The sequence below is a fragment of the Pinus tabuliformis genome, chromosome 5_2 (genome assembly GCF_031772625.1).
Source record: "Pinus tabuliformis cultivar Carrire ecotype Pingquan chromosome 5_2, CPIR1, whole genome shotgun sequence".
NCBI lineage: Eukaryota > Viridiplantae > Streptophyta > Pinopsida > Pinales > Pinaceae > Pinus > Pinus tabuliformis.
In genome coordinates, this window is record NC_142306.1 from 213,220,919 (window position 1) to 213,238,555 (window position 17,637).

The following is a 17,637-nucleotide window of genomic DNA, read 5'->3' on the forward strand; positions in this document are numbered from 1 at the left end:
GAGGGTCCATAAAAGTCTATTCAACCAACTTAAGTTGGAGGTTTTAGTGATGCTTGGGGCATGTAAATAAATTAACCAAACAATGAGAATTAACTTCTACTTGAAATGTAGTTGCTTGCCATGAAATAAAATGTTACTTTTTGGAGAAAATTTGTCCAGATACTTGATGCATGTAAAATGTGTTTAATGGTGAAGCATAAGTAAACTTGGAACTATGTTCAAGCCAAATAAGATCAAGTAAAAAGTGCTTGCATGCAAAAAATTTGAACTTGTTATGGATTTAAAACACGTAGTAAGTAAAATAAAATGCATGCAAAATGAGTGTGATGCATGTTGTGTTCATTTCTCAATTAGATGATATTTATGCAAAATTGAATAAACCAACAAAGTCAGACCGCCAAGCCTTTCCAAAAAGTGGAAAGATAGGGATACCAATGGGTAAAACCCACGCTCCCAAAATCAGAAATTTTATTAGTTACAAGAAAAAAAAGACAATGAAGTCTTCTCTTAAATCCAAGGAAAGTCTTAACAAATTGGAATCAAACCATAGACTTTTCCTCGTTGAAGATTTCTGCAATTTGAGGCCCACAAAGGCTCGACAAAATGTAGATTTTCTGAAGAAGAAGAAGAAAAGATAAGCCTCCTCTATGGCCATAGCCAAGAGAGAGCGAGAGATGGCCAAAATAAACTCAGTCTTTCTCAAGAAGAACACGGCCTTATCCAAGATGAATCTGGCCTAAAGGTGGAAGTAATCACTAAATCTGAACCCCAAGGTCCTGCATGCAAACTTGTAAGTAATTTTCCGATGATGAATCCAGCAATTAGCTGCAAGAAAAGAGGTTAAGTAAAAATCTACAACAAATGTTAGCTACAAGAGGACAGGTTAAGTAAAAATCTACAACAAATGTTAGCTCAAGATAACTACAAAGTATATTACAAAAATAATCTACAAGAGGCTAGGCCAAACAGTATGAGCAAACTCTCCTCTTTGACTAGTTATGACTTAGCTCTTTGAAATAGCCAAATATTGATAAATTAAGTACAATATGTAAAAAATAATTTTTTCCAAGTTTGATATTTTGATGCGAGAAATAAAAGCTTTAAGAAAGTTGAAAGAATCTCTGCAAGACACCAATAAAATATAGATAAGACTTTGAAATTCAAAACATGCGGGTTCTCTTTGAATAGTTTTCAAGAATGGGTTGATTCCTCCGAGAATTTCCCCACGCTTGAAAAGCTTGACCAAATAAAGATTCTTCTACAAGACTTCACCACAAATCATTAAATTGACATGAAATTAAATAAGTGCAGTGAAAAGGATTCCTAGAGATACATCTATTATCCACTAGAAGATTTATTTTCCTAAAACAAATAATTAATTCTTATGCTAATATGAGATAGTTGCATACTAACATAACTTGAAACAAGCATGAAAGAAATAATGACATGAAGAAATAAATAAGAGCATAACAAGAAGTCAGAATTTACCACACATGCAATGAGAAGAACACCATCACACTTTACCCCAAAGACTGTTGTATTATATTGCAAGTACTGTGTACAATCCCGCAGAGTCTCCTCAAGCACAATAGCTTGTATTACATGATACAAACGAGAGTTCAAGGCTCTATTATATAGAAATATGGGGGTTAATCCCAATCTAGAAGTGATTAAACAAGTGGCATGAGGTGACAATTCCAAAGAGAAATTCAAATTTGTTGAATGGAGCTCCAATGCCAAGTGTAAAAATCGAATTCTGGCAAGTGGACATCATTTTCTTCTTCCCTTATGTGCCAAATTCGAATTTTATGATAGAATGACAAGTGTATATGGGTGGTAACCCATGTGGGGACAATTTCCCACAAAAATCTCCACCAAATATTCTCCCAAATCCTCCCAAATGTGCATTAACTTCACAAATTCGAATTTCCAAGTAAGCAACTTTCTCATTTAATGCCAGAAATTCGATTTTATTTGAACACGTCCTTCCCTTGATTTTAGGAGTCCACATCACCTTGGTACTTCACACTAAATCCCCCATAATTTTCCACCTTATTTCCACAACATTTAGCATGTGTGGATATTTATTTTTCTCCATTTATTTAATTTCTGGCTTAATTAATTGCCAGATTTCCCATAAACTTCGAAGAAGTGGATTTTGAGGGTTAAAAACACATTTTTAACACCCCAAAGTGTGTTATAAGTAGAAATTTGAGGGTGAGAGGTGTAAATTTCATTACTCATGCCCCATACAACTTCTCTAGACATCACTTATTACATTACAAGTACAATTTTTATTGCAATTTCGGAAGTGCGAAAAATCTAAAAAATTAAAAAATGACTACCTAGACCTAACCAAATTCCAAAAAAAAAATTGTGTGATCTAGTATGGTAATATACATCGACTCTAAACACTAAGATGTGTTAGGGGCTCAACCTTCAAACCGCCACCCCGGCGTTGGGGTAAAAAGTGAGTGAAAAAACCCAGAAAATTATCTGCCTCTAAAAAAGAAAGGAAAATTAACCAAATAAAAAAACACTTCAAGGTGTACTCGTTTGTTGATCGAGGCCCAACATCCTAGGCCTGTTACAGACTCAAAACTCATCATTCCGGATATCACTTATTACAATTCCCCGTAGGCTATGGGATCTGGGTACAAGAAAAATGATGGAAAGATACAAATAGAGATAAAAAACTCTGTTGACTCATGATATCTGATGGTACAAGTATTCTCTGGATCATCATTGGGCATGGAGTCTTCATATAATCATTAGGTGACTCCATGCCCAAGGATGATCCAAAGAATACTTGTACCATCAGATATCATAAGTCAACAAAGCATTTTAACTCTACTTCTATCTTCCCATCATCTTTCTTGTACCCAGATTCCACATCCTATGGGGAATTGTAATAAGTGATATTAGTAATGATGAGTTTTGAACTGTAACAGGCCTAGGATGTTGGGACTCGATCAAAAAACGAGTACACCTTGGAGTGTTTTTTTTATCTGGTTAATTTTCCCTTCTTTTTTAGAGGCAGATAATTTTCTGGATTTTTTCACTCACTTTTTACTCCATAGTTGGGGTGACAGTTTGAAAGTCGAGCCCCTAACACATCTTAGTGTTTAGAATCAATGTATATTATTACACTAGATCACACAAAAAATTTCGTGGAATTTGGTTAGGTCTAGGTATTCTTTTTTTAATTTTTTAGATTTTCCGCACTACGGATATTGCAATAAAAATTGTACTTGTAATGTAATAAGTAATGTCTAAAGAAGTTGTATGGGGTATGAGTAATGAAATTTACACCTCTCATCCTCAACTTTCTACTATGACACACTTTGGGGTGTTAAAAATGTGTTTTTAACCCTCAAAACCCACTTCTCCTAAGTTTAGTGGGAAATCTGGCAATTAATTAAGCCAAAAATTAAATAAATTGAGAAAAATAAATATCCACACATGCCAAATGTTGTGGAAATGAGGTGGAAAATTATGGGAGATATAAAGTGAAGTCCCAAGGTGATGTGGACTCCTAAAATCAAGGGAAGAGCGTGCTCAAATAAAATCAAATTTCTGGTATTAAATGAAAAAGTTGTTTACTTGGAAATTCGAATTTGTGAAGTTAATGTACATCTGGGAGAATTTGGGAGAATATTTGGTGGAGATTTTTGTGGGAAATTGTCCCCACATGGGTTACCACCCATATACACTTGTCATTCTATCATAAAATTCGAATTTGGCACATAAGGGAAGAAGAAAACGATGTCCACTTGCCAGAATTCGATTTTTACACTTGGCATTGGAACTCCCTTCAAAAAATTCGAATTTCTCTTTGGGATTGTCACCTCATGCCACTTGTTTAATCACTTCTATATTAGGATTGGCTCCAATGCCATTTGTCATTCTCATTCTTCATTGGGATTTGCTCCCAACTCTCTATATAATAGAGCCATGGGCTCTCATATTGTATCATGTAATAAGCTATTGGGCTTGAGGAAACTCTGTCATTTTGTACTTGCATACTTTCTTAATACAATCAAGACTTTGGGGATATCTAGTTGATGTTATCTTGGCATTATGAAGTGATGTCATTTCATACTACTGCTATTGTGTTTAATTTATTTCGCATGTTGAATTAATATTAGTTTATACTTTCCATCTTGCTTGGATTGATGTGTGCAAGTTATCTTGCACATATCATTGATTTAGAGTAGTATTCTAGGGATAAGCTTGCCAATTCATTTTAGGATGAATGTTTGGTTTATCTTATTCATTATATTGCTCTAATCTTATGCAAACTAATACATGTTCAAGTGTGTGGAAAAGATGTTTTGTATATGTGTAGGAATCTATCTAGAAGTGGGAGAAATCTCAATTAGATCAACTCACTCCTAGAATCACAGCAGTCCAAGACTGAGCCATTTTTTCGCTTCAAGTTTTCAATCCAACGAAGAGCAAAAAGGGGTTTTCTTAATCTATAGCTACTTGATCATCCATTTAAAATTTAAAATACTTCTTTGATTCTATTTCTTTCCAAGTTATATCTCATATTCAAGAGTCATTTTTAAAGCTAGGCAAGCATGGGGGTTCACTCCCATTACTTGAGCTAGTACTTTGTAAATTAAATTCTAAATTTAGTTTTGGTTTCCTTTTCCTAATTTTACATTGACAATTGGTATTTTTTTTTGTGTTTTGCAGCCCATAGGCTTGAGCATTGGGCAGTAAAGAGCTTGAGGAGAAGCTTTGGAAAACTACTCACTCGTGTGTATGCAGGACCCCTTCACGCTATCTAATGACTGATTTCTAGGGAGATCATAAGCAGTTGGGAAAGCATTGCAAACTCATCGAGGTCATGGGCCTTTTGAGCCTTGTGAATCTCTTTTGGAGAGTTTTTTCCATCTTCAAGTTTGTTGTTGTTATATTTTTGGGGGAGAGAGTCTAGCTTTGTTAGAGTCTCATCTTTGTAAAGATCTCTCTCGTATTGTGGGTTGCCCTCTTAGAGGAATTTTTACCTAGTTTAAGTGCTAATAAAAGATAATAAAAAAAAATTGTTGGAGGGAGCTTGGGATTTTTCCCATGGCATCCCCCTTCCTCATTTAGAGGAGGGATTCTTGTGGATGGCTTAAAGTTAATCTTGCTTTTAGTTTTTTCTTAGCTTTCTAGCTTTTAAATTTCATATTGTACATGCTTAAAATCAATACATTTCACTCCACATGCAAATTTTTACTAATCTTGTTTTTAAATTCCCACATGCATACACTCTCAAGTTTTGCAAACTATTCCTCTTTGAAGCATTTGCACGAAGCATTAGTTTAATTTGGGGAATTAGCACAATTTGCACTTCATCTAGGCATTCTAGTATAGGAAGGCCCCAAGCCTCATTAAAATTTTACCTCCAACATAAGTTAGTTGAAGTAGACATCTCAGAGATCCTCTACTCCTCTATTGACTCCTCACTGTGAGATCCATATCTTTGGGCAACGGTGAAGTCTAAGGATTGAAGAGTTAAATTGTAATCTTGTTGTAGAGATAATTAATAAAATTAACCAAGAGCACTTTCCATTACATTTACTTTACATGTCTCTTGATGGTTTGAGTTTTCATATGCAAAGTCTGTTCCAAAAGCAAGTATTGTAATCATTTCAAACAAGTGTTTTCTTTTCATGCTTCAAGTCTAATTGCATATTGATGTCTTGGTTTAACTCTTCCTTTCTTTTACATTTCCAAGTTCATTACTTATTTTTGGGTTTTGGCAAAGATATGTTTTACATGTTTTGATTTGTAAAGAGTATTATCTCAAAAACATTTTGTATCTTACATATCTTGTGCTAACAATTTTTGTTTACATTTTAGGGTTACTTTGCTTTCTCTTTTGAGAGCATTGCATTTTACTTTGAGCAAATATATCTTTAAATTGTTGAACAAATTCCTTATAAGGCACTGGTTTTATGGTTTTTGTCATGTTAATGATTGGCATTGTTATTTCAAGTTGTTTACTTCATATTTGCTCATAAATCATAAAAAGTCATCCATTTTCACTATAACACTCTCTTATAAACTCACATCTTTTAACTTAACTTTTCATTAGGGACCACCCCCCTCAGCTAACCTAGGAGATAGCTCAAACGGAAAGAATCGGGATTAGTGTGACAGCTGCTTCTCTGAGTTCCCTGCCACCAACCACACCTTGTGGGGTTGAAGGCTTCTCTCACTAACTTGTAGGTAGGTGTAAGCGGCAGGGTCAACAAATCATTTTTTTGTTATGATGGTGTTTGGGAGCAGAAGAAGGAGTTATGAAGAAGATGAAAAAGTGGGTATTGGTGGATTTGAAAACCCTACAAAGGAGTACCTTAGTGAGGAGGAGGAGGATAATGAGAGTGGAGATGATGAGGGCACAAATGCCAAACCAAACCAAACTCCATCGTGGAAATATGTTTCTAGGCCTACAAGAGGGAAAGGGGGTGGAACCACTAAATTTACATGCCTCCGTTGCAAAAACACTTACATAGGTTCACACACCCGTGCCAGAAAGCATCTTTGTGGGAAAATGCCATTGGATGGAAATAAACAAATAGAAATCAAAAAGTGTGGAAGTTTGTCACAACATCAAAGAGCCAAATACATAAGGGAAGAGGAGGAAGCCCAATACAAATCTACAAGATCAAAGGGTGACTTTGAGCATGACACCACTAGCCCACAATCACATTGACTAAGAACTCCTCCCATGGAAGTGGATATGGAGGCCTAGGAACAAACATCCCTTTAAGGCATAGAACCATATCATATTTCCTCGATGAACAGTGTAGGAATGATGTGGATGAAAATTTTATTTGTTTCTCTATGCATGTGGGATATGTTTTTGGCTCACCTTATTGCCATGAAATGGTTTCCGCCATTAATGATGCCCCCAAAGGATACAAGAGCCCTGGGTCTAACAAGGCTAGAACCATGGGAATTGATCATGAAAAAGAAAAAATAGAACATGCTTTGGGTAAAATGACAAATTCTTGAAATGACCATGAGGTATCCATTGTATCTGATGGTTGGACAAATGTAAAAGGAAAGCCATTGATAAGTGTTCTTGTTGTGCCTACTAGTGGCGTAGTCTTCCTTTCAACATATGATTACTCAGAAAAGTTCAAGCCCATCATCAACATTGTAAAACCATTACTTCAAACAAATGAAAGTATTGGGCCATACAATGTCATCCAAGTCATCACTGATAATGCTTCTAATTGTAAGGCAGTGAGAGCAATTATTAAGGATAAATACCCCAACATATTTTGGTTTGGGTGTTTGGTTCTCACAATGAACCTTTCCATGCATGATATTATTAAGAATAAATACCCTCAATACAAATGGATTGGCGATTTGTACAAGAGAGGCAAGAGAATGATAAAATTTATTACCAATCATAGCAATACCCATGGGCTTTTCCACAATCACTCAAGTTTGGAGTTGTTGAAGATTGCGAAGACTAGATTTGCTAGTTATTAACTCACCTTCAGGTTCCTTTTGAAGGTAAGAGAGTCATTGGCTAGCAAGGTATCAAGTCAACACTGGTAGGTATTAAAGGACAAGGCTCCAACCACAATTGACAAGCAAGGTTTTGAAGAGGTGGAGGAGACCGCTCTTGATGGTTTGTTTTGGGCACATGTGAGGGAAGTTTTGCAATACACCAAGCCCATTTATAACATGATTCATTTTGCAGATACAAATGCACCAATGATTGGGGAGGTGTATGAACAGATGGATAACATGTTGGGGCAAATAAAAGATATTGTTCAGGAAAAAGATCCCAACTTGTATGATATTATTCACAATTTTGTGTGTGCACAGTGGGATAAACTTAATGTTCCACTACATGCCTTGGCATATATCCTTACGCCAAAATACTACTCTCCATCTTGGTTGGGCAAACCTGCACCTGGGGTGGGGTTAGGACCAAACCCCATACAAATCCAGAGGTACAAAATGGGTATATGATAGCATTAGGCAAGTTGGTCCTTGACAGGGAGGAGCGTGCTAGATTGTGTCTTGAATTATGCAGATACTTCACTAGCACTGGAATGTTTGGTTCTTTGCATGCAACAGAAGATAGGGACATTTGATGTTGTCACATGGTGGGACACATATGGCAGCCACGAACATTTGGCAAAATTGGAAAAAAAAAAGTGCTTTCACAGGTTGTCAATACTTCTTTTCCAAAGAAGTGTTGGAGCACCTATGGCTTCATCCATAATGTGAGAAGAAACAGACTCAATAAAAAAGAGGTGTTGGAGCACCTATAACTTCATCCATAATGTGAGAAAAAACAGACTCAATAAAAAACGAGCAAAAAGCTTACTTTATGTGCACTACAACTTGAGGTTGTTGAGCCATTATTGTGAGCGAGCTCCTGATGATACATCATATACAACTTGGGACAACAACCCAGAGGAAGATAATTTGGAGGATGGCACTCTACATCTAGAAGAATTGGAAACAAAACTTTTGAAATATGATGATGAAGCAACAGCAACAATGCCACCCCCATCACCAATAGCAGCACTCGAGTTCCACAATCTTTGCCTTTGTTGTCGCCACCTCCATCTACATCCTCACGTGGAGGTCATGTGCTTTTGGTTCTAGTCGTCTGACTATGCGAGAGCACACTCCCAAAAGACCACCACGACCTTCTCAGAAATTAGACATTTCTTGTGGCAAAATGCCCAAGCATTAGCAATAGATAATAGATTTATCATTTACTTTTCTTTTCTGGTTTCTAGTAGTTTTTATAACGGTTGACTCTTTCATATTTATTATGATATTTTTTGTAAACAATATATGACAATTTAAGTTTGAAGTTGACAATTATAACTCACTGGTAAAGAATTATGAATATGATGCTTCGTAAAAGTTGAAACATTTCATTTCACGTTAGATACAATTTGTTATCCTTTGATTACTTGGTAATGGTAATGGTTACAAGTACAAGTTACAATTTTAGTGATCAATGATGATAAATGTTATATATCAAATTTTGAAAGCTTGAAACTTTAAGATTATGAATCATGAGACTCGATATGTTGTATGTTACTGACTTGTGGACGCAGTTGAACTGTTGATGAAGATTATAATTACTAAATGATTGATGTTATATGGTTCAATCTATGTTTTTATGCTTTTTATATCTAATTCATCATTCTACATGCTTTTGTTGACATATATGCATCAAAATATATATTATATAAAAATTCGCTCTTGATTTGCTCTCGAACTAGGAGCTTTTGAAAATGCCACTCCCCAATCTCGCTTCTGCTCCCGCTCCCGCTCCCAAGCAACCTTGCATGAACCTGCCTGATCAAGATGATCTCCCACTCGCTTGAATGAATTAGCCATGATCCTTGGGCCTTCTTAAATAGTTTCTCCTTAGTCTCTTAGGAACCCTCTAGAACTTAGGGGTTTGTCCACTTAGACTTAGGAATTAATAATTTCCCTTTTAATTTCTTTTTAGATTTTAAATCCCATCTTGAGTCTAAAACCCCTCTGCTTGGGTCTGTTGCCCACAAACCCTTTTGTGTCCAAACTTCACAAACCCAGATCTATGCTTGTGGAGTACCTCCCAAGCTACACAATTCAACACCACTATGATTTCATCTCTTCCTATAAATTTTTAATGTTCATAATTTATTTTTGGAGTGCAGGGGGATCCTCAATTGGTTTCGGTAAATGGTAGTTTTCTTGTGTTCACAGTTCAAAAACCAGCTGCTTGAAGTCTATTACTTTTTTAATGGAGTTGTTGGCTTTTAGTTTCAAGGAATTCCACCCTTCGCAGCAAATTCTTGACTTGGGAAGTCCAATATGAAAACTCCCGCTCCATGGTGATATGAGTGGGGCTATAGATTTATCCTTGGCTATTGTCGCTATTGTTCTCTAGCAATGATTGCAATTGGGTTTCCTCCCATACCCTGCGCAACACCTACCCACACCTCAAAACACCAAAACCCACACCTGATCTCTGGCCCACAAACGCGAAAGCGGGCTACAAACAAAACCATGAGAATGCGGGCTGTAGACGAAACCCTACTTGAAACCCTATGGATTTGACTGTTTCTGATCTAGATTTTGTAGTCATAAGCATCTGCCCTTCAAATCTGTAAACCCATGTAGAAACGAGACTGATTCATAGTCATGAGCATCTGTTCTTCTATTGAAACCCCAACAGATGATGGTGTCCTGGGGAAATGTTCGAGAACTCGAACGCAAGCACAAAGATGTCATCCTTTTCGTCGGTTGTTCTTGAAAAAATCTCATTTGTCGTATTCATCTTGGTCGGCTCTCAGATGTCAACCAAAAAAAAGTAGAAAAACAACAGTTGTCATACCAACTGATCGCTTTTCTAGTTTAGTCACAATCCTCTATTAATTAATTCACTAGCTACGAAAGGATCTAAACTTGAGATCACAAACTTGCTACCCTGTGGGTCAGTCGTGATTATGCTAAAATTCTGAGTTCTCTATTATCCTAATGAAGACAAAATTATTTTATACTAAGGTAAAACCGTTATAACTTTATAACCTTGTATAATATTGCTTGTACTATCAAATTCTATAAACTGTAGAAACTGGAAGCCCTTAGCAAAGAAATGAACTCAGATTGTGCACCATTCATAAATTAAATATTTAGCAGTAACTTAAAAGCGTGATTTGAGACAAAATAAGATTACTAAATCAAGATTTCACCTGCACAATAATAGATGCAAATATGTATGGACTGATACCCAACTGGAAAACAGAGAGCTTGAGCTCTGTGGACAAGTCACCAAGTTCCTCTGCAAGAAATGAAAAAGAGTGCCAATCATATGAGCTTCTAGTTAACATCAACAAAATATATAAAATAGCTGCAGACTAAACATCTCGTGTATATAGTGAAGTATGCCTCTAACAGATATGCTCAAATCCTAACAAAAACAGGAAATATTGTGTCTCATAGTATAATTAGAAAAAGCAATTTCAAAAAAAATTACGAAGTATTAGAAAAAAATTATCAAAGAACATTTTTAATAGAAACTCCAACTAAGAATTCTAAATGCTAGTGTCTCAAGCACAACTCTTGACTTGAGCAATTTTTTGAAAACACCACTAGCAACATCAAATGGTACGTTATTCTTAAACGACATCTACCTGCTTGCAAATGCTGCTAATGCACTTAAATTTATAATATTTAAACTACATAAGCATTACCATTCACTTCCTTGATAATAAGTTCCTCGTTGAAAAGGAAAGATTGTAGAGAATAGTATTAACTGGGATATTCTATTCTAGTTCTTACAGATAAAGAACACCCACTCCCACCTTCACATTTACTCAGGGCATTGGTTATGCTTTCTCAATTTTATTCAAAAGCAAGATGTACAGTGATGAATGAGTCATTACTCATAATCAATCAGAGGACTCCATGAAAGGCCATTTCATTCCCATGAAAATGCGTCCATTTGTTGCAAGATTGAAGTAGCAACTAAGGGGAACTCCATGAAAGGCCACCTTCTCTTAAATCATTGCTATGAAAATGCTTCCACTTCTTGCAAGGCTCAAAGAGAAATTAAGGGTCATTTCAAACTGCCGAAAAATTAAAACAAACTCAATTATTGACTGACTCATTTATGTACATCCTTCTACTGCACAATCTTAAGGGATACTATTTATAATAATCCAAGGTAAATTTGAAGAATTCAACCAAATTCTGTACTTCTTAAAGCACCTCAGAAGATTATTTCATTTTTTAATTATTTCACTTTCTAAAATTGTTAAAAAGACTTAATTAACTTGAAAATTTTCCCTCCAGTTTATAAGAAAAAAATATATTCTGGCATGTTGTCACACCCATGGTCACCTGGCAGGATCAAACTTCATCAAAAAGACACATGCAAAAATGCAGAACAAAATGAAGTCTGAGGGTAGCACTAGACAAAGCAAGAAAGAAGACAATAGGAGCTAAGCCAACTAGACCTACGCACAAGTTACTGCATATTTACCACCACAACAAATTCATCTTGTAATGTTAAGATGGACCACATAAACTAAAACTTGATCGGCAGTTACAGCACAGTGTCAATGTAAATTTTACATTAGCATGCAATAACATGAGAGAGAGAGAGAGAGTAATGAAGATGATATTTTATTGACTGATACAAAAAGTTCACTCATGATGTCTTATTTATATTATCTCTTGGTACCCCCAATCGGGGTGCGAGCCAGGCTGTTGAAATGTACGATATGTACGAGGCAATGAAGGAGCGGCAGGCTCCCGCCACCTTCCGCGTGCATCTAGCACTTGGAAGGATGGCGGCGAGCATGCAAGAGTTAATGCGTGGGAGGAGGGAAGAGTTAAGGCAAGAGGGAGAGGGTAGTAGGTCATTTCGACCGTGGAGAAGCAGGGAGCGAGAGAGGAGGGCTCAACGGAGGTGCAGTGAGGCCTAGGTGTTTGCTTCCATGTGGGTTCAGTACTGCTGTTGGACATCGTTTGCGGTAGCGTTCTGGTATGTTACTACTCTGCTTCCCGAAAATTATTTTATCATGGCAGTGAATTATATCATGTCTGTCCAACTTCTGGTGATGGGTCGGGGGGGTAATGATATGGAGGAAAGCCAGGGGCTTGGCCTGGTTTGGCACTTGGGCGGCTCTGCTGCAACTATAATGGTTATGTCAGTGTCTGTGGAGTTCGGCATTTCCCTGTCGAAGATGCGGCACTGTTGGGTTGAAGTGGAGGAAGGGAGTGAGTCTGTAAGGGGGACCTCAATGGGTCTGGCTGGGTGGATTGAGGGAGAAGACCGAAGAATGGAAAGGAACCCCTAGCGCTAGCGCCATTGGGTTGGGCCTTTGGGAACATGTGAAATTGCCCTCAGAGATTGGGGGAGGTTGGGTGTCTGTGGGAGGGAATTCTATCTAACCAGGCCATTCCCTATGGCGATGGCCTGTGACATAGCCGAGGGTATAGATACACAGTGCAGCGTGCTCAAGGGGAGGGGGAAGCGGTCCCGAGGGATATCCATACCCCTGACCAACAATATCAATGTCGCTTGGCCAATTCACTGTAATTGTAGGGAGACCCGGTATTCCCGAAGGGATGACATGAGGATAACAGGAGTTGACCCCCGTCGCTTGGCCCAATTCTGCCTGCTGCAAGGCGTGGCGGGTCACCTCAAATGGACTATCAAAGTGGCGAGACGCTCTATCAATGATGTTCAGTGGAAGGAGGATCTCATTTGGTTGGAATTCTATGTTTGTGCAGCAGGTGAGTTGGCGGGACGTGACCTTTGTTTGCGTCATGTTCTCGTCCCACTGCCCAAGCTCATGACTGACTAGAAAAGCCAAGGAAGGGAGGAGCATTTGTGGAACAGAATTGGTATGACGCAAGCAAAGGGACCCCAAAACAATGCAGCTGGGAACAGAGGCCGCGGGAGACAGAGGAAGAGCACTCAGGCCCAGTTCGTCATCTGGGGCGACAATAAAGAGTCGTGGGCGCAGGCCAGTTGTGAGCATCATTGAGGAGGCTACTCAGGCATATCATGCCAGCAGCCTGAACCAAGTTAAAAATCTCATTGTAGAGTGGGAGAAGGAAATTCCCCAAGTTAGGGATGAAATTGAGACAGAACAGGATAAGTGGCAAGAAGTTGCTCTGGATCCTGGGTACACGCAGGGGCGAGTCTCTCAATACCAGCAGATGATTCGTTTGTTTTGGATGATGAAAAGCATATTGGCAAAAGCCATTGCTCGGCCTCCTCTTGACCAGCACGCACAAGCCCATTCAGCACAGTGGGAAGGCATCCAGGGCAACTCGGAGAAGTCAGAGCTCATAAGGATTCTGGAAAGGATTCAATTTCAGCTCTAGCAGCAGAGTGGAAGACTGGGTCGGATTGAACAGCACATCCCGTGCATCCCCCACTCGGAGCTTCCTGGATACAATGCGAAAGATCTTGCCCCTGTTGAATCGACCAGTGACAGTAAAATTATGTTGTTTTTGAATGTTTTTATATAGATATAGTAGTATTTACAGTTATGTTTATAGCTATCTAGGACATAGGAAGAACAAAGACATGCAGGTGTATATGGCATGGCTAGACATTCTCAAAATTTTGTGTTTATGGATGGCTTATTTTGCAAATAGGTGGCCAACAGACCTGGTTTCCCAATGGGCAGGTTGAGGCCACCTAACTCATAGATACATGGATGTAATCTACCCAGTTTATGAAAATTAATAGAAAGAAATCACCAAGCTTACAAAAAAATATTATCTCCTAGTAAAATTAAAACCAACACTTACTAACTGGTATTGAGTATATTGATGTAATGGTTTTGAGCCTTGTTCTCTCCATCTAGTACAACTTGAGGGGACCTAATGGTTAAGAGCATGTGCTTCCTTGTAAGAGGTCATCGGTTCAAATCCAGAGTGGGGTAGAGTATCTACACCTCCATAGACTTTAGCAGTCAAATCGTTGCACGAAGGCACATCCCTTGTCCCACAACAAGGAGCTCTCATACACCAATTTGATGTCTAGCTTGGTTGTGACCTTAGAAATAGGTTATTATTATTATTAACCACTAACACTTAAGGCTATAATCTGGTCACATATCATCCCAATTACAAGCCATACTACAAACAACAAACTTAATGTTGACCATGCAATCACCACTCCTACTCCCCCACCTTGCCCACCCAACATGAAAGGTAATGTGTGCTGCCTCCATTACTCCCCTCTCCAAGACAAAAATCCTTTTGTTGCTTTCCCTTATGGGATCTTGGATTTCTCTTCCTTCTGCCATTCAGTTAAAAGTAAAATTGATAATTGACTTTTGAAATCCCCTAAGCAATAACTGAACAACCCCTGCCATCACGTTTTCTCGGTTTTACACCCTGTTGTAGCTTTTTCTAGCACCTGTAGCACAAGTGCTTTAGGAGATATAGAAAGCTTCCTAGAGACAACCTCTAGGTTGATGTACACCAGTGCCTAGGACATCTTAAATAGGGGAGTGCATTTGAAATCATCTGAGGAATTATGTTGCACTCCAATTGTCACGAAGTTTAGAAAAGAGAATAAAAGGGGGCTTGGTTCGATCGGCCTTCATGAAGGTAAACTCAAGCCAATACATGGATCCAAATGTTCAGGGGGTAAATTGGGCCAACCTCAAAGAGGACTGTCTGGTTCTGGTGGCCGACACACAACAACAGGCAGCGTAATATTGCAGTTGTAGTAAAGGTGAAGAGGAGGAGAGAAAGGAGGGGATTCGATGCGTAGGGTTGTAACAGAATCCTAAGCAACAATGTCCAGGCAAAAATATGGAAGAGGAAGAGATGAAAGGGCAGAAAGAGTGGAGCGCTAGTTGAGGTTTTCAATCCATGTACCTCATGGGCACGTTTGTCACTAAAAGCATAAGCAAATTTGTGCACATTACAACTACTTAAGTAAATTTGTAGCTAACACAGGTACTGTCGTTGCTTAGTAACAAATATACAATCATGAACGCAGGTGAAACCCGCAACTTCATTACACTATTTCAGAGAAGGAAAAACATATATGAATTGTGATTTACAGAGGGAAAAACATATTGTGCATTGCCATGATTGGAATCACCAAAGAGTTTCATTAATCTTCAAAATGAGTCCCATTCACCAGTCCATTTACATTCAACAATCTACAGCTCAAGTCCCTCATGAACAACCAATTAGAACCAAAATGGAACTAAAGAATTTGGACCACTTGGGTGCAGAATTCTGGAACCTTTATTAAGTGTTCCCCCCCCTTATTTATACAGAGAAGGGGGGGCTTTGAATCAACATTTACAAAATATCTCAACTAAGGGCCAGATGTCCGATTGACTAGCTGCCTTGACCTGCAATAGCTCTGCTGGCCAAAATGGTTTCCAAGGATTTGATTCCTTTCTTGAAAATAAACAGAAAATATAGAATAATGAAAAGAAAAGGAAAACGGAAAGATGATGGAGGAAGTATCCCTCTGTTGTTCCTGTGAAGGCCACGTCTCTAACACAATGCATCCCTCTTGTTGCTCTGCTGGTCCTTGTCACTTTCGCCTTAACTGCTTGAATCATCTATCCTCCAAAGCTACGAGTGGTTCGACTGTGAGTTCTATGTCACGGTACAGTAACAGAGGCCACCTGGGCGGTACTTCGTCTTCCCTCTGCATGGACCTCCATGTTGAATCGTCAAGTCCTCCTATGCTTCCACACATTCATTTACTCACAAGAGACGTGCAGTGAAGTAGTCAAATCCATTTCTGCGACCCTTTTAGTCCTTGGTTTCTTCTTGTAGGGGCTTTTATAGGATTAGCACATATTGATCTGCCACTGCTCCATACCTCTATTCAAAGTCTCAGTTGCCGACCCATCCGCCTTTAAATATCTGTATCATGATATCAGAACCTTACTACATCGGGATTTTATTCTAGAGGGCATTACAAACAGTAAGTCCCGATGCTCCTTAGGCCCCTTTTGGTTTAGCCCCTTTCCGCCTTTCTTCTCATATGACCGAACGCTATGACCGAGTGCCTAGCCAAATATTGGAGCACCTTTCTCGGCGGATTGCAATCAGGGTTTCCAGTCGAGACTTTTACATTGGAGCCGCAACATGTTTGCGACCTCCGATTGCGATAGCCCTTTAGCACTTGGCCCTTGGTTCCTCGACCCTTAATGTGATCGTGGGCTAGCCCCCTTATCGGAGCCCCTCTGCATCAGAGGTTCGCAATCGGCGATTCCTTTTCGATACACAACACAACCGCCGATCACCAATCACCCTCCGTGCTTAGCCCCTGGTTCTTTTAGCTCTTTATGTGACTGTGGACCAGTCCCTGTATCTGAGCCCTTTTATCGGCGGATCGCAATCGGGGTTTTAACTTTGATGTAACAACATGCCTCTAGCTGCAAACGTCAATTGCGATCTCCAATGTGACATCATCCTCTACCACGTGTCACCCGGATATGCCCTCTTTGGTCCCTTGAAAATGCCATATCTGCGTGCCACGTGTCGTCCAGACTACCGCATCATACTAACGTCAGTGCCACAGTGTTTTTACCGGATCCGATAATATTTTGCCACTTGGCCTCCTGGAGGAGAGAGAAAAAGGCCAGCCTGCCCCTAGTTTTGCATTGATTTCCTTTGTTAAATGTTTTCGACCCTCCCAGCGCTTTAACACTGAAGGCACAATCCTGGCACTTTAACACTATTAGCGTTTGTTGATCGCAACTTTGTTAAGGTTGACTCTTGGAAAGCGTCGATAGTCGATCGCCAATATGGCCTGGACCCGCCGATGTGTGGGACCTCCGATACGCCGAGATGTTGTGAAGTGCGATCATTGATGTGCGATGTTGCCTAACCCGCCGATTCACCCTGTCGATACAAGACCTCCGATATATCGAACATCTGACTTGTGATGTGCCAATATGCGCTTAGTACCATTGACGAGAAATTGTCAATCACCAATTTGCAATATCGGTGATCGTTGATCGCTGATTTCACCCCACACTTGTTATTGCTTTCCGAAAGCTTCGATTGAGATTTGCGATATGCTCCCGGACCTCTGATCTACGATTCTTTCCCCCTTTCAAAGGTGATGAAACCCCCATCTTTAACAGGCCATAT

The 17,637-nt window shown here is 39.1% G+C and overlaps 1 protein-coding gene across 2 annotated transcripts in view; it reads right to left on the bottom strand.

The window, feature by feature from the left end:
• The window catches only part of LOC149158306 (preprotein translocase subunit SCY2, chloroplastic-like), a 389,240-nt gene that overhangs the window by 326,008 nt on the left and 45,595 nt on the right, over positions 1 to 17,637 (bottom strand). For both annotated transcript variants that reach the window (XM_089436189.1, XM_089436188.1), the window contains one exon: positions 10,728 to 10,816. In XM_089436189.1, the coding sequence (XP_089292315.1) occupies positions 10,728 to 10,816 (89 nt within the window). The remainder of the gene's footprint in view (positions 1 to 10,727; positions 10,817 to 17,637) is intronic.